Raw genomic sequence first — 24,310 nt, 5'->3', positions numbered from 1 at the left:
TTAAAAACCCACTTTCCCCCTTAATTTAGTTTATAGTGGAATTTTGAACTGGCAAGTGAGTGAGTCTGTTGGTATCAACTGCTTGAATGTGAAGTTTTGCCAGAGATAGTCCATGCATGGTAAAACTGCCATCGAAACACATTCAAAACCACAATTTTATCAGAACTACATACACCAGGGGTCTTGCTTCATTAACTGACAATGTTAAGGTGTTCAATATTCCTGCATTTTAAGCTGTCAAAAAAATCTCTTCTCGGCATATGATATGCCAGCTTCCTGGCCGGCTCATTTGGTCACCCCATTAATGTGGCACTGTAACCTTAGGCATTTGAACCAGGCTAACTATTTTTCTTTCCGAGGAACCTGTAGCTGAATGTGGCCCTTTGTTGCCCAATCAGAGGCAAGTACGTAGCCCGTCAAGCTGCTCAGTTTCACAACTCTTATGCGGCAGATCTTTTCCCATCTACATTGTGAAAAACAAACAACTGACTGAGAATGACTGACTCTGAGAGAATAACTGACTGACTGAGACTGACTGTGACTGACTAGATGACAGACAGACTGACTGATTGAACTATCCTCTGGAACATCATGCTTCTTGATGTCCACTTTCCTTTGCAACCATATGGAAAACATGCTGTCTGAATACTCACACGAAACTGCATGGGACACTTTATCTCAACATTAAAGCCAACCGAGGGGTCAACTGCTTCGAGCACATGCTGCAACGTTGGGAATGGCTGGTTGTCCTCAAGGTCATCTTCCCGAAAGTCGTAGTGGTGGCTGTCATGCACCGAAGGTGACAACTTGAGCCGCTGCAGCTGTGCTACTGTCAGGTCCTTCACTGCCAGCTGAAGCTTTTCCTCCTCTTGCAGGGGAGACTTGCGCTGCAAGGTGCACACGATTACGCACTTTCATGCTTGACAAGCACAATCGCATCACATACTTTTTCATTTGTGATCTGCAGAGCTTTTCACAACAACTTGCAGGTCTCGAGCGAAAATCTAGTTCACTGTGGCTATTGATTGCAAATGCGTCACTCCACTCATTCATGGTAAATGTGCCGATATCTGGAACACCTATGCAATAGTTACAGGTGCAAGCTCCATCACATATGACACTTAAGTGGCCCCTTACCATGTTCGATTGCAAATTTTTTCATACATTAAAGGCCATAGACCACTGTATGGTAAGAGTCTTACTGCAAGAATTTAATTTCTCTTTTATTATCAGCCCCTTCAGATGTGACCTATGAATAACTGTAAATGCGTCAAACTCACACAACATTAATTCACGGCTCTCGATTTTCTATTGCAACAAAAATGGCATACATTGATTTGCGAGTTTCATAGTAATTTTTCTTAATTAGATTGTAATTATCTATTTACGCCGAAGTCATTCACGTTCCATTTTTGCATTACAGAATCAGGGTAGAAATATAGTACAATTTCATTTCAGTACCTAGTCGACGCACAACTAGCAAAAACAAGTTGTGTACAGAAATGTGCACAAAGCGCCTAAAAGGATTACGAAATACATAGTTATGAAATGCTCTCTACTTGCCCAAACTACCCTCCCCAATTTAACTCCACACTTGGAAACATCACTTTCAATTATGTTTGGTACTTTACTGTTTGTATGGCTCAGCTCTATCTTTTTTAAATTAAGCCCATGAAATTTTCTAAATTATGCTGCAGCCCATTGTTTGCATTCTGCAGTGGCTTAAATTTAAGCACGGAAAGGTATGTAAACTGTAACACATCCCAAACAACTCCAAGCGCTGTTCTGAAGTGTTCGACACGAACATATCAGTGACATCGCACCCATAAGGTTACTAACCAAGAGGTTCTTAATATCTCCAGAAGATTTGTAACATCACACGGCTGGTTTCATCTGTGAAAAAAAGCTATCACTTTTTTTTTTTACTTTTGCTATGCATGCTCGGACACCACACACTTTTGGGTGAGTACAATTTCTGCAAACATGAACTATAAGTACATACGTGGATGGTCATGTCACACAAAAAATTATCTAAATATATACCATAAGCTGTCTGACAAGAACCACAAGTTTCCAGGTGTCAGTTGTAGACCGATACTAACAAGGTGACCTATTCATAGCAGAGTAGCGCTCTTGGTGCACACACCTTCTTCATGCAGATGCATATGTGGTAATCGTGGTAGATGACTGGAACCTTGTCCTTCGAGAGCTGCACATCCAGTTCCACCATGTCTGCACCCTGTGGATTACACACAATGAGCAGATACAGTGGATTAAAAGAAAGAATAGGGTGGGCCCTACAATGATTCCAAACAGAACACAGGCATTCCTTTTCCGACTTTTTGCATCCTTTTTAAGTGCACAAGGCAGAACAAGCTGGGAGTTCTTGAACCGCTTATTAGCAAAGCACCCACTACACTTGTGCAAGCCAATAAGCACAACTACGTAGCTGTGTACGATGATGACTGTGGAGAAGAGTTATGGCTGAGCCTCTTGCGTTGAATGGAAAGCTTTAAGCCACCCACTCACTACGCAATTCACATGGCGAGATGCTACACTTCTGCCACACAACACGACTCCTCGCACAGCATAAAACCTGTATAGGTTTCTTTTTTTACAAAGCAGTTTCAAGCACTACTGTGGCTCTGTGACAGAAGGCCTGGGTTCGATTTCAGCTAAAACCCCGATTTTTATTATTTGCATCAACTGCAATTTTTTTCTTCACAACCAATAACACCGAAATTTCTGCGAAACTGCTTCTTTAACATTATTGTGTTAAAAGGAGACACTTTTGCATGAAAGAAATATGAAGGAATTTTTGAAAACTTACATGCTTTGCCGCATAGTTGAAAGAAGCAACAGTGTTCTCCAGCACATTTTCGACCCTGGAAAAAAAAAAGAGACAGACAAGAGGCATAATGTAATGTAATGTGTAATGCACAATGTAGCCTGTAGATCCATTAATGCTGCTAGAACAAACCCTGCATCGATGATCACAATAGGTATAGTCAAACCTCGTTAATATGTACCCGCTTAAAATGTACTAACGGTTAAAACGTAGTTGTGGCGATTCCCCGACCAAGTCACATAGAGCCTAATGCGTTCGCTGACACTAAAGCAAATGTTAAGTCGACGTTGATTGCTGAAATAGCGTTTCAGAAACCTCTTAGTGCTTGTTTCGTGCCAAGAAAATGTTTATTTTGAAAGACAATCACATTTTAGTGGTCCGCACAGTGTTAGCACACTTCAAATTGCCCGCCTGGAAAGGGCCTCCTAACATAGCGTTTGCCTTGCCCAACGTTGCCCGCCTTTACTGCCAGGCAGTAAAGATGGGCAAGATTTCTGCTCTGAAGGGCCCATTACAAGCCTTTCTGAAGTTGCGGTTGATCTCGTAATCCTCTGCACGAAAGTGCAGCGAGCACACGCAGATTTCTTAGTTGTTTAGAACACTGTCGCAGAGGCACAGCACTCGGCCACTTCGGCGTAGGGGTTCATTTGCGGCACCCATTTGAAAGTCACATCATTTTCTTAGAGCAGCTGCTGTTGCTCAAGCGGCACACACCATTGAGGCACCCGGAAACATAACAGGGACGCAACATTTTGTCAAACTTTCCGTTAGAGCAACTTTCATGAGCGTGCAAAGCACACGAAACAGTACGCGATAACGAAAGTACCACTGAGACGCGACCACACGAGCGGAGAGCAGCCTGGCGAAACAGGACTTTTAAACCAACTGCGCAGTTCTCCTTGGTAACGCCAAGTTCTTTTTCCCATGAATGAAACAGAAACACACAAGCAGCATTATATTACGTCTTGTAATGTACGGAACATTATTTTTTTATTATAAACAGTTTGAGTACTAGCGATTAATTGTACTCGGGACTCTTGACGTCGTCAGGCTCATTCCAAAATGTCCCACTGGTGGCGCATATCGTGTCCTACATTTACCTTAATTTCTCGATTAGTAGAGCACTGCTGTTGATAATACTGACTCTTTAGGAGTTCTCAAACATTCACCTTTCACTCTGACATAAATTGCTATTTGCCTTTAGTGTCCCTTTAAGCTGTAATGGTTCGCCCTATGCCTACCGGTTATTGCGTACCCCGCTATGACTTTTTGTGCCATAAAAGTTAACTGTGCCGCTGAATTTGCCGATGGCAAAATGTGCCGCAAAAGGTCTTCCATCTTTTATAGAATTGCAGAGATTGGTTGATCAATGATTCCAACTACCGCGTGACTGCGGCAACGCCTTTGCGGATAAGCATTGGGAAAGAATGAAGGCGAGATGGTGGCCACCAACAACCGCACCACTATGACTTATCGCCAGCAAACCTATCACCTTCAGCTATCTGCTCAGGCATGTGTGCGGCTTAGCGCTACTTTAAGCCTACTGTGTGCTTTTGATAGGCGACAACCTGAGCATGCTGGGCCGCCGGTTGCTGCCGCCTCGTTGTGCGGAACCACGTTCAAGTGCACGCCGCTTTGCAGAAACGAAAGCAGCTTGCTGTTGCCGAGTTGAGCATCATGGGCGCCGAGAAACCTCGCTGCATTGACACTGTAATGCCAAGCGCGCGCTTACGGTACAGCAAGCGCAGCACTGTTGTAACCATGCTGCACACTTTTATTAGGCAGCCACCCAAACTCTTCTCCGTCCGCTACCAGGGCCGCTATAGCATCGTGGAGATGCAGAATGCACATCGCTTGCAGGAAGCTCGTCATCACTGCGATAATCCAACTAGCTAATTGCCGTATCTGTGCACGGTCTTGAGCGGAGTGGGTACAAAGAAAACTCACATGGCAAACGCATGCGTACAGTACAGTAAGACGCCCGGAAGTGATGGCGTGAGCTGAGTAGGTGACGCGCTGCATGCAACTAGCCAGGGACGAACGGCTCCATGTGGTCATACCATGTTTCAATGAAACTCAGTTTTCATTTAGTGGCAGATCGCGGTACAGACGCATACACATGTAATGCAGAAAGCCGATACTGTCCGCTCTGTCGTTATGTCAGACGCTGCGTGTCCCAGACCCTGCAATAGTTTTGAAATACTCCTTGGTGTCATCACCGTACGCTATCGGACGGTCGTGCGAGAGAGCCAGAATCTTTTCTGCCCTTTGAAAAAAAGAAAGAGAAGGTGTTGTAATGGATACTTGAGGTAATATTGTCTGTGCCACTGTACTTGTTTATTTCTTTGCTGGCGGTGACGGCACAAGTCAGAAGATGCAAACTTGTACTTGCTGGTTAATGCGTAGTTATGTCGTGTTCCCGGCAGGTACGTATTAATGAGGCTTCACTAAGTTGAAACAGGTCCTTGATCAAGCCTGAAGTAGGTGCTGCAGTTTGTTTAAATTTTCCTGCCACCGCTGACAGACAGGTCTCTCGTGAGTAAACAGTTGAACAGTAGACAGCATTCACCAGTCAACAGAAAAAACAAAAATCACACTGATCCCTTAATATTTCTATTGCACGGCTTGCAGCTCATACAGTTGAGTATGCCAGCAGTGTACCAAATTTAGCTCAATTATAACAAGCCATGTTTATCAGTAATTTCAATATAACGAAGTACCACTGCTACCACAATGGTAGACTGAAGCAGTAAAGAACCTGGTGCCATCAGTCAAATGTCTCCGCTACATACGGCTTTGCAAATTCCTTTTTCAATTTCCGCACCACACAGTGGCTGTCAAAGTGAAGCTTTTTTTGCATGAGTATGAGTAACCACGGATGCAGTAGTACTCAATGCAACAACCTCTTACTAATCTTGCAAGCGATCTCAATTGTTCAGAAAACTGGTGTCATTGACAATGCTTGTATCTTGCTAGCAATCTATCCGTGATCACAAGGGTGCTGCCACTTGCAAGAGGTATCCCCAAGCTCACTCTCCACGATTCTCATGTTGAAAGAAGCTAGCCTGAACTCGAAGGAAAGGATAAATTCCCAGCAAGAGCAATCAGAAGTAACAGGCGTTTTTACCTCGAATAAAAGCTTGTTTGGCGAGTGCACTGCTGCGACATATTTTACAGTGAATTTGCTGTGGACATGCCGAGTTCCATTAGGGTTTCCTATCTGACCAAGCACATCAGATATTTTCTTCACCACTGAGGTGCTATAGACGACTCGCCTTTCACAAATTGAATTAAGTAAATTCTGGGGTGTTAGATGACAAAACTGCAATCTAATTGCTAGGCGCAGCATCATGGGAGGCTCCGTATTAATGTTAACCCCTTTGAGTTCTTTCATGTGCACCTAAATTAAGCACACGAGTGCTTTTGTGGTTCTTAGCTCCAATTGCATCAGCTCCAAGGCTGGCACAAATGATGGGCACTTTTTTTTCTCCCTTCCACTTCGATGTAATAAACACAATGAAAGTATACTATGTTCAGTTCATCATGTCTGTATAGCCGTCACTGTAAGCACACACACCTCAGAGGTGCATTTTCAAAGATTTCCCTAGGCCAGTAGATTTGCTAACGACCAAGTCTTGTTTTTACACTCTTGGTTTCCTTTCATTTTTTGTCAATTTTTCTTCAGGGGACTACTAGCATATGTATTCTAAAAAAAATAGAGTGGCCACAAAGCTTCCACAGCTGAGAGTGACAGGTGACACTACTACATCTCTAAATTATGAGGCTCTCTACAACACAGAACCCATCCAGTCATGTTTCAACTTGGCTTTGTTGCGCTTTAGGGTAGCCATGGCATAAAAACCAACTCGTGCCAACATATGACAGCCATCCAATCTACAGTAATACCTCGTTAGCTCGAAGTAGTAAAAACCAGAAAAAATTTCGAGATAAGCAGATTTTCGAGATAAGCAAAGTTGTGCAACTTCTATTGAGAAGTCCAGTTCTATCTAAAAACATTATCACTACTGACCAGTTGCTTAACAGAAGCGTCTAACTGGCTCTTCATAAAGGTTTTAAAGAAAAATAATGACATACCAGAGCTATCAACCAGCTATGTTTTTCGGCAATGTCTTTTGTAGCGTTAGCTACACTGGCCAGTTTCGAGCCAGTTTCGCGCGCCTCCTCAAGAGCCGTGCTGTGCATGCGTGAGGATCAGTGATGTCACACAGCTGGCGCACCGGAGCCGGCAACTCCCGCGCACTCCACCGCCGCCGGTCTGCGCTTTCCAGAGGAGTGACGTCCTAGCCGTGGCAGACGTACTGGTGCCGGCGCGCGCGCAGCTATTCGCCTTCACTGTGCAGTCGCCGTCTGGCACTGCGCTAGAGCTGCTTGATAGCGCCTCTGACTGGCGTGTGCCAGTGTGGTATAGCCATGGAGAAGGAGAGCGCAAGTTCTGCTCAACGGCGCAGAAGAGCGGAGAAGCGTAACTCATCAGATCCCGAAGTAGTTGCCTGGCAAATTAAATATACATGTGCCACATAATACGTATACCGTGTGTGTGTCATTGGAGCAGCAGTAAACATGATAATCAAGCTAATCCTAGACAATCAGGAAAGCTAAGAATAATCAGCTGAACCTTTGCTAACGCTACGTATATCCTGGCATAGCCGAGCTAAGCCACTGCAACATTATTATTTAGTGCAGAAAGATCGATTACGGCTGGTCTGCCTCTCAGTAACACTTACACCTACCAAAGCTTTCTCGAGTTGCTTAACACGTCGCATGTGGGGATTGTCCGTGCCGCTGCACTCAACTTTATTTCGCATCAAGCAAAGCATGTTTTTTGTTTCGGCTGATGTCGTCACCCCTTGAGTAGCTGCATCAACACTGCCGTGATCACTGTGCATGACGCCACGTTGTTTCGCTTAAGAAAATAGTCAAACCAGCCGATGTTGCAGGCGAGATCAGTGTAGCCCACCGTTAGGTCCAGAGAATCGGCCTTCTGTGTCAATGTTGTGACTGGAAAGGGGCTCCTCTCGCACGATGCAACCACACAATCGGCGCAGTTTTGACGTCTGGAAACTTCGAGCCTCAAATCCGCTTCTTTGATTAGGGCTACCTCTTTTTTTTTTTTTTTTTTTGCAGCATAAGTGCCTTGCTTTGCTTTGGCGGCGTTATCCTCAACACACTGCACGGCCGACGGAAAAGTCCGTGTGACGTGCCTTGCGTAAATAAAATGCTGAAATCGCATCTCTCACGGTAAACTAAACGACGTGTATGAACTGTGCTATTTTGCAGGGCCTGCCTCTGTGCAAGAGTTAATGGAGAGTATCTCAGTAACCTGCGATTCGCTGATGACATTGCATTGATGAGTAACGCGGGAGACGAATTACAGCTCATGATTACTGAACCGGATACGGAAAGTAGAAGAGTAGGTCTGAAAATTAATATGCATAAAACTAAAGTAATGTGGAACAATCTCGGCAGAGAACAGCGCTTTGCGATAGGTGGCGAGACACTGGAAGTTGTAAAGGAGTACGTCTACTTAGGACAGGTAGTAACCGCGGAGCCGAACCATGAGAGTGAAATAACTAGAAGAATAAGGATGGGATGGGGCTCATTCGGCAAGCATTATCAAATCATGAATGGTAATTTACCATTATCCCTCAGGAGGAAGGCATATAACAGCTGCATCTTTCAGTTACTTACCTACGGAGCAGAAACCTGGAGACTTACAAAGAGGGTTCAACTTAACCCTGTAATGCCCACTGTATCATATTTGATACATAAAATATAATGCCTCAAAAGAGCTAAAAAACCCGTCAAAGCTTCGTATAAAAGCCGTTATTGGATATTTAACATGTTATAATTAGGTTACACTGAGTTACTCATTTAATCAAAATAATTAAATAATTTTAATTAAAAGTAATCAAGTTATGTTCGAAATAAAATTTCACCCCATTTTTTCTTAAAATGAACTCTAGAAGAAGAGTATATATGGTGAGTGTTTTCTCACAATTTTTCTCAAGGCAGAACACCTTTCGGGCATTACAGGGTTAAATTGAGGACGACGCAGCGAGCGATGGAAAGGAAAATGATAGGTGTAACCTTCAGAGACAGGAAGAGAGCAGAGTGGGTCAGGGAACAAACGGGGGTTAAGGACATCATAGTTGAAATCAAGAAGAAGAAATGGATATGGGCCGGGCACGTAGCACGTCGGCAGGATAACCGGTGGTCATTAAGGGTAACTGACTGGATTCCAGGAGATGGCAAACGCGTGAGGGGGAGACAGAAAATTAGGTGGGTAGATGAGATTAAGAAGTCTGCAGGTATAACGTGGCAGCAGAAAGCACAGGACCGGGTTGATTGGCGGAACATGGGAGAGGCCTTTGCCCTGCAGTGGGCGTAGACAGGCTGATGATGCCTCTGTGCACGTCTATAGCGTCACATGACATGATACGGGGTTGCTTGACAAAGTTGTTATGCCGCTAGGTTCCGACTTCACATTCAGGAACAGTGTCTGTCGTAAGCGCGGCAGCCTCGCGTGAACCTTGTGAAACGTATGACATTTTGCTGTTAGTATTTGGTGAAACGGTTCGGCGGCGAAGTTTTTGTTCCACTCTCAGTCAAGATTTCAAGATAACCGAAAGTGGGCACGGAAATACTTCGAGATAAAGGGCAATAAATACATTGCACCTATGGGAAATCATTCGGTACCGTGGAAAATTTCGACAGCCGATTTTTCGAGATATGAGAGCTCAAGTTAATGAGGTATTACTGTAATTCAAAGGCTGTGCCACTTATTAAATACCTTATTAAAAGCCTGTGAGAAAAATGTTTTCAAAACTGCAACCTTGCATAAGTTACTGCAAGAAACGCTGGCATGTGCTTTTGCTGTGGAGTCTCTTTCGCACAAGAAAATGCCTCTGGCTAGTCAACAAACAGCGCAGAACATGTGAATAAATAGTCTGGTTTTCTTGATGAAAATGAGAAAGCATTGAGGGGGGTGGTAAATTAGGCTTGGCAGTGTGTACATGTTTTATACCACAAAAGGCTACATGGACGCCACAGCAAAGATTTCCACAAGAATTCTCGCGTTTCATGGTTTCTTACAGTGCGTAGCAAATATCACATGCACATTTTTGCGTAGTGCACCCACCCCTCCCAAGTTAAACTTGCGCCCAACGAAAGGGTTCCGCAGTTGCCGAGTTGCCACAGCAGGTGTATAACACATTGACACACACGTTCAAATACAGAACATTTGTTCTCTGAAACTTATCTATTGAAAACGTCCACAGCTCATATTACATGCTGTACACACTGCTGGTTGGTCAATTCTTAATGAATACACAGCAGTAAAGCTGATGACTTTACGCTGTTGCATGTTGAAACCTTAACGTAGGCTTTTTTGTTTGTTTGTTTGTTTGTTTGTTTGTTTGTTTGTTTAGCTACATACATGCCATCATGTGGGCTCTTTCTCATAAGCGTAGGAAATAAGTTGTGCAGCTAGGCTAATTTAGCACTACACTCTAACCTCGATTTAACGAAAACGAGTATAACGAATTATTTGTTATAATGAAGTAAATGAAGAATAGTCTTGTCATAGATACAGTGTTAAAAATAAACGTTTATAACGAATTTTCGGATATAACGAAGCTATTTTCGTCGCAGGTGTGGCTTTGTTATAACAAGGTTCCAGTGTACCTCAACTGCCCTAGAACCAGCCCCAGCAAACTTCCATGCCACGTTTGCTGGTCAAGCTAAACAACTTACTTGTCTGTACGGCGTGCATTGCCGGCACCTCTGTGCCCCACATCCAGACTCCGATTTGTCTTCTTCCAGAACTTTGAGTAAGTCTCTCGGCAGTTGCATGAACAATTGGCCAGAGGCCTGATGATCAGGTAGGACACTGCATCAAGAAGACACCCTGCATTTTTTGAGGCTCCACACACGATCAATCAAAACTAGATAAATATGCATTGCTGTTAAACGGTGTATACCATAAAATCCCGAGCAAGCGCTCCCCCTTCAGAACGTCGAAATTAGCAGCAAAATGGACGGGGGGCACTTTCCCGGAACGGCACCAAAATTCAAGACGGCTTCAACAAAGTTTTCCCACCAGAAAAAAAAAAACGGAGTGCTTGTGGACTTCCTCAGAAATCTCGCTCTCGTTCAAGGCACAGGGCATTACAACAGCTAACAAACATGAGAAACACAATGGCAGCACAATCAGACCGTGAGAAGCATGCAAAGCAACAAACAAACACATCTTGGATGCCTTACTTTCACTGACTACATCATCACCGGTACCATCTTGGAATACAGATCTTGAAGGCCATGCTTGTGCTTGCGGGACCCTGGAAATCGTCACAAGTGTCTTGCGCGAAGTTCGGGGTGCGACCATTATGTGGAGAAAAAAATCATTTTGACGACAACTTTCAGGCGCAGGGACTTAGAGATCAGGTGGCTAAACAGGATTGGATGGGATTCCAGCAGGCCAGTGTTGCATGGTCGGGGTGCGAAGCGGGAGAAGAGGCTTGCTTGGAATTCCACAGTAGTTGCAGTCAAAGCTGATTAACTCGAACACGGTTATTTCGAAATCCCACTTAATTCGAAGGCTTTCTGCGGTCCCACATTTTGCAATGTAAACTTGAGTGGACAACGTGAAGCAGCGGTCAGCACCAGCCTGGTTAATTCGAAAACTTTGGGTGGCATGTGTCAATTCCCAATCTCGATTTCGCCACAAATCTGCGGAAACGACGGCCCTTAGGAGCTACAAGGCGATGCAGTGTAGCGATACTAATGAGTCACAGGTGAAGCACCCCAGCCTCGCTGCTGCCAGCGAAAAAAGAAAAAAAAAAAGAAAGAGAAAGCAGTCTCGTGGTCAGCTGAAATGTGTGCCTGCATAAAATAAGACGTGCTTCACTGCAACACAGCGATGACACGCGGGCAGCATGTCGCATTCTTCTCGCAACATCGGCACGACACAATGTTTATATGGTTTTGAAACACACGTCCAGTCCACAATGTGCCCGTCAAGGAAGGAGCCAGTTTACAGCAAGAGAGAGACGTGTGAAGAAGTGCAATTGTGGTAGAACACTTATTTACCCATTGTGCACCTTGCTGTTTGTGAACAGTTCTCTTCAAGCAAGCTGAGCACTACGGTCTCTGCCCCATTGTACCTCGAGCACCGTCTCTCTTTTAAAGGTTGGTCATCCAGAGTGCCATCACTAAGACAAGGTTCCCGCTCTGGGCTGATGCTTTCCTCGTTGCTCGATGCAAGAATCCTGGCAACTGTCCCCAAAGGCAAACTAGCTGCTCCAGAAACTGTGGCCAAAGTGGCTTCGGCCAGTAACATCACTGATAACTGGTTTGCTATATTTTCACTTTCCACCAGCAGCAGGTATTGAAGGGATCTCAATGCTCAAAGCAAAGAAATAACTATAATAGCGGCATGGTCCCTCAATACTTTTTGCTGGTCATAAAACTCCCGCGAAAGTTCCATATAGGGACAAAAGTGGCCACCAGAGGCGCCACCATAAGCAGAAGGGCATCGATCTGCCGCGCTTGGTAGGGCAGTTGTGCGTTCACGGAAGCGTTTGCCGTCAAATGCACTTCTTCAGATATTTTCATTCCCCGTGTTCTCGCTAACAAATCATAGAAGTGATTAGTATTGTCAATATGGTACATGATGCACGTTGTCAAATTGCCGAAGTCATTGATTGCTGGCAATGTTTCGACTAAGGGTGTCTGTCAAGTGACGCATGTGTTCGTGACGTTCCTACATTTTTCGATTCCTGCATAGTCGCTTTCGGGCTTAAACCGAACACTGACTGGTTCTAGATGACTGACAGGTTAACATATTTCGTGCTAGAGGTTCCTGAGTAGCCGTGCTCGAGCTGCTCATAACGCTCATTTTCGGACTGTCACTTTATAGGGCATCACGAAGCTGCAAATAGAAGTTTGCGTGCCAATAAATACGCCTGTATATCAAGCTAACTTGGCATTAATAGCTTTGAAGTATCTCTTGAGGGATATCATTACTGAAACATAGCTTTAAAAATCAAAAGCGCAGATTGAGGTGAAACTGCTGTGAGCTGCTTTTGCTAGAAAGGCACTATGTGCGATTTTGAAGCAAAAGGTTTTATTAGGATTTTTAAAAGATGTACAAACCTTTAATGTTATATGCCCAGGGACTCCGTAGCACGGCCTCTCAGCAGAGGTTGCTGCTGCGGTATCTACAATTCAGAAAGCACTGGCCTCCCAGCCCTTGGAGTCAAGGGTGTCGATGAGGTATCCGTGCTAATGCCACACCTTTTTATTTTAGTACCGTAATCGCTTCTCACTCATCATCGTCACGCATGTTTCACGTCACTTTCATGATTTTAACAATTATTGTTTTTTAAGCATCTTTAGTGCGCAGAATTTTAGGCCCTTATACAGCCACTAAATACCATCACTTATCACATCCCATGACCTGGCGCTCTTTGGCCATCATTGGCCCTTGCGCCATAAAACACCATATATCATCACCATCATTGATTTTACGCATGCAGATTTCATAACACTGCCGAGTTCTAATATAAGCGGCTCTTTTTTTTTTATCCATTCCCATATACTGTCGCAATGACCACGAGTTCTAAGTTGGCGTTCCAGTTAGCAAATTTTGCAACTACGCTACGCCTTGCAAGCAAATGTGGGCGAAATTCTCAGCATATTTTTTTTTGCTGCAATTACTGGCAATTGTCAAGAATATCAAATTGCCATGAGCACAGGCACATAGAATTTATTTAAATCTGCATTTGATAAACTGTGGATGAAAAGTTGGGAGATGGAGTGAATGACAAAAAAGATCACTGAAAAAAAACTTATGCCCCTGGTTTTCTCCCTCCTTTGGCCGGACAGGATGGACGACTGCCAGCACGAAACTGTTTTGTTCGCGCCTAAAAAAGTGCAGACGGCATTTAATAAAAAAGTGCACAACTTCTGCCGTAGTGCTCACAAACCTTCTAAAATTCTAGGCATGGCGTCTTCCACCAGTCTTGGTCGATCTCGAGGCAGTGAAACGATGTTTCCATTGACTGTGCACACGTACAATGTCACTTGCATCGAAATGTTTTTCGCACATGCGAACGTACTTGGAGTCGAACGGAAATCAGACAGACTCCTGACGCGGGATTGCACGTTTCCACCTCTCGCGTTGTTCTGCGTCGGCTGGTAAAGAGAACAGGGAGATGTTTCGACGGTGCCCTTGTATCCCGAGCGACAGCCCGGCACACAGCAGGTGTTGGGCATCGCTGTCACGATGAGGTGACCGCGAAAAGAAAAAAGGGGTGCAACCAGCACAAACAACACAGCTCCGCGTGCACACTCTGCTAATGGCGGCCAGCAGCAGCCGGCTTCCTCGTCGCCCTTCTAGCTACGCCAGCACCGCGGCACGGAAAGTGTGGGCGGTATATGAAGCTCTCCCATTGAATGACGCAGGAGCTTCATGACCAGTAAATGTATTGAGGGACCATGATAGCGGGATGCATTTTCAGGTAGCGTACATATTGCAGCTCTAAGACAGAGTTAGCGTGAATGCAAGCACCCGGGCAGTCTCCAACCACACTCTGTTACGTGTAATTCAAGGTATTACTATGCAATGAGGGAGAGGAATAAGGGGATCTGAGGGGCTCTTTCCTCCATTTTTGTTGCTTACAACCATACAAATAAACTCGTCATCAGGTTAAGGAAAATGAAAGTTGGCGAGAAAATAGCTTGCCTTAGGTGAGAGCTGAACTTGCAATTTCAACGTTACGCACAAGGTGCTTTACCAGATATATGCTACCGCAGCAGCCATCCTCCCATCCACTTCTCTGGCTATTAGAGTGTGTGCGCTCCTCGGAGTGTTAGCTAGCACTGCTTACAGCAAAAGGATTGACATATATGCTACCAAGCTTTGAAGCAGGCAACTGGTCAATGAAACCTTGTATCCTACAATGTTTCTTAGAATACTGTGGACATGCACGCAACCACTAGGAACGAGCCTCACCGTTCAGCTGGCCAACAGGCTGGTGCCGGGTGCCAGTAATGGGCACAGTGCACGTCCCAAAGGTCTCCTTCATGTTCCCCGGCAGAATGTAGCTGAAACCAATGTGCTCGGGAATGCTCGCCTCATCGGTACTCCGATGCATGTAGAAGTCCACCATGTATGCCTGCCAATGAAAAAAAAGAAACGAGCATATTTCAATTAGATTTTTTTTTCTCTTCCCAACAAGTACATCCCCTGACTGTTAACAGGCAAAACTGTGCAAGTCTGAAGTTGTAGCAACCAAGAATTATAAATGCCAGCCAAAGGCTACCCTCTTGCACGTGTGTCATCACACAGAAAAAAAATCTAAATGTACCACTGCAAGTAATTTCTAACTCTGAATTCATACTAAAAGCCAGTGTCCCTTTGTTGTCTCTTTTACAATAAAGCTAACATTCCAGAATTCTCTGCATGAAAACTGCTTTCATGGCATTGCTATGACTTGGCCGCACACGTAACGGAAGCAAAGCATTTACAGCGGTTCAACATTTCTGCCCTCCCACTGCTGCATACATAAACAAGAATTTGTGGAAGGGGGAGGATAAGTCGGTCATGTGGAAGACCTAAGCAAGATTAAAATTATGAATTCAGCACATTCCTATCAAGTGCAACAGGAAAAGACCAATATTTTGATACGGTAGATGAAAATTCAGATCACAAATATCTGGCAGTGTTTTAATGGCTCAATTACACCACAGACATCCACTTGCACAATTTAGGCAGTCACATTCTTTAATTACAGCAACAACGAAAAGTCTCTGTATGTCTCACTTTCTCAAATTAAAGGAACAATTTTAATTGGAAAGGGTCGGCAGAGTACCCTTTTGATAAGTACCCCTTCAAGGGGTACTTGCCAGCCTGCTGCAGGGCAAAGGCCTCTCCCATGTTTCGCCAATCAACCCGGTCCTGTGCTTGCTTCTTCATCTCATCTGCCCACCTAACTTTGTCTCACCTTCTCTTGGAATGTTCTTCTTAATGACCAGCGATTATCTTGCCTTCGCACTAAGTGCCCTGCCCGTGCCTTCTTGATTTCGACTAAGATGTCCTTAAGACCCGCTTGTTCCCTGACCCACTCGGCTCTCTTCTTGTCCCTTAAGCTTACACCCATGGCTCGCTGTGTCGTCCTCAATTTGAGTTGAACCCTCTTCGCAGGCCTCCTGCTCCATAGGCGAGTACCGGTAAGGTGCAGCTGTTATATACCTACCTTTTGAGGGATAGTGGTAAATTGCCATTCATGATTTGAGAATGTCTGCCAAATGCGCTCCACCCCATTCTTATTCTTGGATTTTTAAATTCTCGGAACCCTGATGAGGGTACCTCATTCAATGGCTGATCACTTTCTTGGTCTCTTTAAAGGGGTCCTGAACCACTTTTCTAAGTAATGATCGACTGACCTCAGTATTGTAGTCTGTTGCCTCACGAATCGATTGGCGCAAAACTCAGTCAAGAAGGAGAGGAGTGTCCAGGATTTGTCGCATGCTTTAAGTGCACCCTCTTTTCTTTCATCCTGATGAGCGTGCTGGAAGCTACACTGGGAAGGATGACAAGGGGGACGTGCATCATGAGCGCGATGATCGTGCTCTCATTCTATTCAGTTTGCGCAAGTGTTGCTACTGTGTCATTTCAGCACACCATAGAGCACAGCGCCCAGCACGCGGCAACACCCCATGGCAAGAAGCGCATCTGATCCAAATGCCGATCTTGGTTTGTGTCAGCTATCAGCCAATAGCAGCAATCTGTTGTATGATGAAAAATTTGTTGCATTATGGCCCTCTGAAGAGAGAGTACACGTCTGTGTGTGAAGAGAGGGCGCTTGAAAAAGTGGCAACCTAGTGCGCCGCTTGTGAACTCTCCTTGATGCACACAACTCCGAAGATTTAGCTGAGCTGTTTACAGCAGCGCCTGCTTTCTGCTGTATGTTATTTTTTTTCACCAAGCACAAGGGGTTGTTCAGGACCCCTTTAAACGGAGTCAGTGACTACTGGCTCAGTTGCTTTATAGAGAGCTGCGTTGCCTGGCTAATTGGTGCATATTAAACAGCAAACTCTTTTTAGTCACCTCAGCCAAGAATGCATACAACAGGTGGCACAATAACCTTCTCACTGGTGTAAACGCGAAAAAATACACCGACCAAAAAAGGAACACAGTTTACTTGATGTTTCGGCCCCCCATACGGGAGCCTTGTTCACAATAAAAGCCATAAGGATGGCACAGCATATTTAACTATGCCTAAGTACGTGATGTAAGCAGCGATAGCACATTGTCGGAAGCGTCCCACCACTCCTGTTCAGCGTGTGTGCAGTCAGTATATGCAGGGATTCCAGGTGTAGGTGTGATGCAAGCTTCTTTTCTTTGGCCAGAACACATGCACTTGACCAGTCAATTTGGTGTCCTGTAGATTTCACGTGCTTAGCGAGGGCGTTCGAGGCAACGTGCCGTCTTCTGACATTATATTCGTGTTGTTTGACTCTTTTCCTAAAGTCACCACTCTCACCGATGTATTGCTTGTCACAATCATGGCAGCCTATGATGTAAACAACACCCAGGAAATTTTCGTTCGGCAACTTGTCTTTCACGTGGACTAGGGTGTTCCTCAGCTTCAGAGCTGCAACATGCGCTATTTCGACGTCGTACCTGCGCATGATGCGGGCGATGGTCTCACTTGTTCCGGGTACATACGGGATGGCCATTCACTTCTTAAGAGAGGGCGTTGAACGCTGCCTACGTGGTCGCGATAGTTGCTTATGCACAGTGGAAAAGAAGGACGGGGGGGTATCCGCACATGTCTTTCTTCGAAGATGTTCTCAGTGTCACGCTTGTAGACATTTTGACTTGTACAAATGGTTTTGGCTCACTGGAACATGGTAGCGGGAACAGAACGTTTGTGTGAATGCGGATGCACTGAGTCGAAATGTAAGTACTGTCCTGTATGTGTCCACTTCCTGTACACGTTGAAGGTCAGACCAGTATTACCCCGTTTCACGAGAACATCAAGAAAAGGCGGGCAACTGCTGACTTCTTGCTTGACAGTCAACTGAATCGCCTTTTCAATGCTGTTCAGGCGAGCAGTGAAAGCAGTGAGGGCATCTTTGGTAATTATCCAGACACAATCATCAACATATCGCAGAAAGACCTTTGGAGAAGGGGCAAATGAAGCGAACGCCCGACGCTCGATGTCTTCCATAACAAGGTTGGCAGCAGAAACGGAGATAGATGCGCCCATAGCAGTACCATGCACTTGCATGTAGAAGTTCTGTTGGAAGACGAAGTAGGTATTGGATAAGCAGAACCTAAGGAGACGGGACATGTCTGGAACGTCAATTGGAGACCTCTTGGGCAGTGTCCCGTCAGACTCAAGGGCAGCGGTGCAAACATTTACAGCCAGTTCTACTGGAACGCTTGTGAATAAAGACTTGACATCAAGTGAAACCATGATGTCATGAAAAGGCGATTCAGTTCACTGTCGAGCAAGAAGTCAGCGGTTGCCTGCCTTTTCTTGATGTTCTCGTGAAACGGGTAATACTGGTCTCACCTTCAACTTGTACAGGAAGTCGACACATACAGGACAGTATCTACATTTCAACTCAGTGCATCCGCATTCACACAAACGTTCTGTTCCCGCTACCCTGTTCCAGCGAGCCAAAACCATTTGTACAAGTCAAGATGACTACAAGCGTGACACTGAGAACATCTTCGAAGAAAAACATGTGCGGATACCCCCCCGTCCTTCTTTTCCACTGTGCATAAGCAACTATCGCGACCACGTAGGCAGCGTTCAAAGCAGTCTCTTAAGAAGTGAATGGCCATCCCGTATGTACTAGGAACAAGTGAGACCATCGCCCGCATCATGCGCAGGTATGATGTCGAAATAGCGCATGCTGCAGCTTGGAAGCTGAGGAACGCCCTAGTCCACATAAAAGACAAGTTGCCGAGCGAAAATTTCCCGGGTGTTGTTTACGCCATAGGCTGCCATGATTGCGACAAGCAATACATCGGTGAGAGCGGCGACTTCAAGAAAAGAATCAAACAACACGAATATGACGTCAGAAGACGGCACGTTGCCTCGAATTCCCTCGCTGAGCACGTGAAATCTACAAGCCACCAAATTGACTGGTCAAGTGCACGTGTTCTGGCCAAAGAAAAGAAGCTTGCATCATGCCTACACCTGGAATCCCTGCATATACTGACGACTGCACACACGCTGAACAGGAGTGATGGGACGCTTCCGACAATGTATATCGCTGCTTATGTCACGTACTTAGGCGTACTTAAATACACTGTGCCATCCTAATGGCTCTTATTGTGAACAAGGCTCCCGTATGGGGGCCGAAACGTCAAGTAAACTGTGTTCCTTTTTTTGGTCGGTGTATCTTTTCGTGTTTACACTATGGACTTCCCCGGTCAGACGGGTTGCCGTCAAACTTTGGATTTCATTAACCTTCTCACTGTATGTGAAAAAAGAAACCCAAGTCTAGGAGGCCAGCCACGAAGGCTATGGCCATGGTATCCTGCACAAGAAAAGGGGCTTCAAAGGCTAATTAATACTCAGAAATGTGGCATGGCGATAGGAGATCCCTACTGCAGCTTTCCAGAGATTTAATGAGAAAGGTGCTTTTTGTTGGACAAAGTGCTTCTTCATAAGCAAAAAAAAGTGGCTATTTTTAACAGGTAAGGTGTTCCTGCACTAAGGTTCGGTCGCAACACATTGCTGCAGTTTTTCATTCTAAAATAAAAATTTTTCCGAATATCTTTCAGAAAAGGGCTCCAATGGAAAGTCTAGCCTGCATAACTTTTTTTTTACCAGTTTGAAAATTTAGAAGCAACGTCACGTGTTGACCACACAGCACTTCTCAATGCTGTGTTTCTTTTTTAGTAGATTGATAAGTGACAACTTTTTGCCAACCTTACAGGACCAAACGGGTAAATTTATATTACGAGAAGTTCAACAAGCAAGCCCCTCCCCCACCTTTTCTTTGACGACTCGGAAACACCCGCACCATCTTGCCTAGCACTAGCGAGGTCCCATCTCAGTCACCACTTATAATCCAATCACAGTCATACAACCATGCACACACAGGGAACGGGACCTATGTGGATGCTTGGTTCGCTGACATAAACCAGCCAGGTAGTCGTTGACAGAGCAGCAAACTCAGGTTGAAGCCAACAAGACGTGTCGACAGGTCGGAGAAGATAACGGGGTAAAAAAAAGGAAAATACAAAGTAGATAGCAAAGGAACTGTGAAGTCCACTTGACTGCATGGAACAACATACAGCTGCCGGGTGTCATTGACCGTTGCTATTTTCACTGTCCCTGGAACTGGATCTTGAGCTAAAGCTCGTTCAAAATGTCACCACTGCCGAGCTGCTGATTGTGACAGTGGGCACAGGTGGCAAAATGACCCAAAAGAGAAAATGGGGGAGGGGAAAAAGTGTTGGCGAGGCTGGCAGGGGTGGTGGGGGAGCAGGCAGTGATGGACCGGGACGGTCAACAATGCAACCTGCGGTGCCGCCCAGTCAGGCCATCTCCAAATTGGCACCGCTGTCGTGATTGGTCATCGTCAAGGACTCTCCTTGGACAACTCGACGGCAGCAACAGTGACGAACTTGAACGGGGGAGGCACATGTTGCTAGGGGTGAAGCCGGCAACGACGACTGAGCGACTTGTTGGATGCAGCAGAGTGAAGCGGGCCGACTTACCTCGCGGCCCGTTCCTCGTCTAACACAGCCTGAAACAACAGACCGGAAAGCCCAATGTCAAAATCAACCGAGTGAGCTTGCTGGAATGTCACAGTGGACCAAATGGAAGGAGCAAGAGACAGAAAGACAGGGTTCGGGGAGACAAGAGCGCAACCAAGCATTCTCTCACTCGCATGCAGGCAAGGTGAGTGCCTCAAAATGTGCACACAGGTCTTCATAGCTCTATCTAAAGGCGTGTCAATGCCGAAGCTCCACCCCAGTGATAAGTAGTTAGGTCTGTCCAGTTCCAAGAGGCCCCTCATTATATTTACTGCAAACAAACGTGGGCTCCGAGGGCCACAATGTCTCATTCCAGGCTTCAGAGAGAGCCAGACAACCTGCAGCCATGCTGTCTGGGCGTTTCACAACGTGGTAATTGCTGCCTCTAATTGCACATTTAGACCCCTTCTGCCTAAAACAGTTTCACATAGTGCTCTGTAGATCTCTTACCGTCTCGAAGTGCTGATCAACCCTCAGAGACAATACTGACAAAGCCACTAAATGTGAACCGCCTTTAATTTTTTTTAATTGCAAAAAAAAGAGAGAGAAAGAAAGAAAAAGATTAAATGATGCAAAAATGAGGTGCTCTAGTACTCTGGACAATTGTGCACATCTCTCATTGCGACAGGGTAAAGTGGAACTCACAATATTGGACGAGTCCATAACCTGTGCCTGGAAGATGACAAAGTCCTCAGGCACATACAGGTTTCCAAACTGATTCTGTTTCTTGAACTCATATTCACCTTCTTTCATAACCTGAAAACGAGGTTGCATTGTGAGAATACGACTGCATTGCAAAGAGACTGGAATTTTAACTTTGACACTAAAACATGCAGCAAGTTGAGCACAATTCACTGACAAAAAGAAAAAGTCAGACGCCCTATCGGGAAAATGGGGGCAAGCGAAGCTTTGCACCTGCGTGCCTGACACACGACTTTCGTTTTATCGCACTGATCCCACCTCACCGTTTCCTTCCTCGCTGCCGGCGATTGAACCTCAGTCCACGTGCTTAGCAGCACAACACTTCTGTTGCTACAACGGTGGCCATGCATTCTTATCCAGGCAACAACGAAATGTGGCAACGTGAAATGACAAGGGTAGCGATGCGGGCTTGTTGGTCTGTCACGGTTCTTGGATGTGGGCGCGAAAAGACAAGGACGAAGGGAAGAAGGACACACACACAGGCACTACTGACAACAAAAAACGCTTATTTTCAGCGGTCAATTTCGTCGTAGGAGGTTTTCAACCCTGTCATGTTGTTGATTGTACTGCTGGTTTTTCATGTTATATGCTAGTGGTCACGTGAATGTCGTGTGCAAAAATAGGTATATAAGTAGGCTTGGTGATTGAAAATAAACGTTTTTTGTGGTCAGTAGCGCCAGTGTGTGTGTCCTTCTTCCCTTCGTCCTTGTCTTTTTGCACCCACATCCAAGAACCGGGAAATGACTAATAACATCGATCAGATTGCCAAATCAGAAATGGCCGATCGCCACCAAGCCCCCAATTGAGAGAGCATCAATTATTGTAAAACGGCACATACAAATGCGCGTGTGACCTTCGAGGGCCACATTTCTGTACGCTTGATGGCGCTGAGTTTTTCACGTACTGAAATCTGAGTTACAAAAGCTTTGCTTAAATGTATTAAAGTTTCAAGTATGAAGTTTATTGACATCAAGTAAATACAAATCGATTGAAAACACTGTATGGCTCCTTAGCCAAAGGCTAGTATTGGGACCATTTATAAACAGATAATTTACAGTTGACATTTAAATACGAAGAATGAGCAATAGCAGAAAAAAAAAACTTTAAAAAAATATATTACATTAAATGCATTATTGCAATAAAATATTAAATGCATAGTAGGCAGAACATAATGCTGTCAAGCATGACAGACAGCATATAACTGGAAAAAAAAAGGAAATTTAACATTAGCCTGTACTTTTACCTTTTCATTTAAAGAGGTGTATGTAAGTCATACAAAGGTGGGTAAATGAAAGACCTTATGCTTTCCTTATGTAAATGTTGCAGCAGGGACATGTACAATTTAACGAGAAAATGCACACAACTGTCAGTTCAATTGCAGTCCAGAGGTTGGCAACTCTCATACAGACCTAAACAAACTAAGCTCTTGGTTTTTACATGCCAACCACAATCGTGTTATGAGGCATGGCATCGCAAGCAACTATTAATATGCAAGAGTTACTGCGGCCAAAGTAGTCATTCATGGCATGTTATCAATCCAATTAGGTCTCCAGTGGAAGCTCTTTCTCATGCTGTCAGCCTTGATTGACACAAACATGTTCATGAACTTCACCCCTTTTCATTTGTATTCTCAGGATAAACAATTTTTATGACTTCACATAAATGTCATGACAATCATGCTTCCAGAAAATTGGCAGCGAGCTTTCTGCTAGCATGCTTTAAGTGCGCCTGAAGACCTATTTCAGAAATTTTAGAAAAGCAGTAACTTTGTGTCAAAGTGCACATCAAACTCCTAACCAACTTCAAACAAGGTGCAATACAAACTAATGTCACGGTCTTATTATTTTTAACACGTCCCCGATTACAGTGAAACCTCAGTGATACGAATCTCATGGGACCACCAAAAATATTCGTATCATCCGAAATTCGTATCACCTGAAAGCATGGAAAATTAGCATGCGACAAAAGAAAGCTGGCGTACATTTTCATTTATTGTTTTTCAGGGCCACAGCAACGTCAGGAAGAACTCTGAATGACTGTCCACTTCAGTTTTTCGATGTCGGCAATCATACCATCAGTCGTAAATATACAGCCCGTATGCGCGTATTTAATTAATGAACCAGGTGCGTTGTGACCCGCAATAGCAGTAGCCCCTTCCAAATTTTAGTATGCTTTTTTGCATGACACCGGATTACTGCAGTGAAAGTAACGAAAGAAGTGCTTTGACGCGATCGATCAGGGCCACAAATTTATAAAACCACGGTCCTGTGTTATGATTTTGTTATTGCGGAGGTGTTGGGGATGTTTTTTGGGAGATTTACGGCTGTGCCCGCACAAGTTCGACCTCAATGGTCGCGTATGTTGACGTTGTGAGGCCTGACTCCTTCGCCAAGGCCGTCCTCGCCTTCTTTCGGTCCTCGTCCACATTTCATAGGATGTCTGATGCACGAGGCGGGCACATGTAAACACAGTACGACAGCAGCCCGTGTCGACGCGTTAGAAAAAAAAAAGCATGGCGCTAATGTCCTCTGTAATCTAAACGCGAAGGCACTCGTAGGCACGTAAGAGCCTCAAAGATCCGTGCACACAATCTCGGAGGCGGTGACGCGTCTCTGAAGGTTTATTCTGACCGTAAGAAAGGTGTTTTTCTTACATCGTGATTCTGACGATTTGGCGGTGCGGCGCGCATGCCCACGCTTGCGTTCCCGCGCTCGCACGTGCTTGGCGCGTCTTCCGCGACAGCGCGGACAGCACCTCTTCGTACCTGGGTGGTAGCGTACGTTCGTATCAAACGTCGCTGAGCGAAAATCGGTTCGCAACAACCGTCGTACTCCATTACACTGCAGGCCAATGGGCCTTGGCCGGGACCTACGAAAATTCGTATCACCCCGAAATTCGTATGAGCTGTGATCGTATCACCGAGGTTTCACTGTATATAGTGCTAGATATCC

At 45.1% G+C, this 24,310-nt stretch overlaps 1 protein-coding gene across 4 annotated transcripts in view; it reads right to left on the bottom strand.

The window, feature by feature from the left end:
* Positions 1-24,310, bottom strand: part of LOC119389923 (glycerophosphocholine phosphodiesterase GPCPD1) — a 151,905-nt gene that overhangs the window by 49,862 nt on the left and 77,733 nt on the right. For all 4 annotated transcript variants that reach the window (XR_007415497.1, XR_007415499.1, XR_007415500.1 and 1 more), the window contains exons 6-11: positions 21,303-21,413; positions 14,883-15,045; positions 10,622-10,757; positions 2,831-2,885; positions 2,147-2,239; positions 654-887 (exon numbers count right to left, since the gene is read on the bottom strand). Coding sequence is in view for 1 of the 4 variants with exons in the window: in XM_037657359.2 (XP_037513287.1) it covers positions 654-887; positions 2,147-2,239; positions 2,831-2,885; positions 10,622-10,757; positions 14,883-15,045; positions 21,303-21,413 (792 nt within the window). In the remaining 3 variants the exon portion in view is untranslated. The remainder of the gene's footprint in view (positions 1-653; positions 888-2,146; positions 2,240-2,830; positions 2,886-10,621; positions 10,758-14,882; positions 15,046-21,302; positions 21,414-24,310) is intronic.

The sequence above is a fragment of the Rhipicephalus sanguineus genome, chromosome 1 (assembly GCF_013339695.2).
Source record: "Rhipicephalus sanguineus isolate Rsan-2018 chromosome 1, BIME_Rsan_1.4, whole genome shotgun sequence".
NCBI lineage: Eukaryota > Metazoa > Arthropoda > Arachnida > Ixodida > Ixodidae > Rhipicephalus > Rhipicephalus sanguineus.
This window is presented reverse-complemented; position numbering and strand designations above follow the sequence as displayed.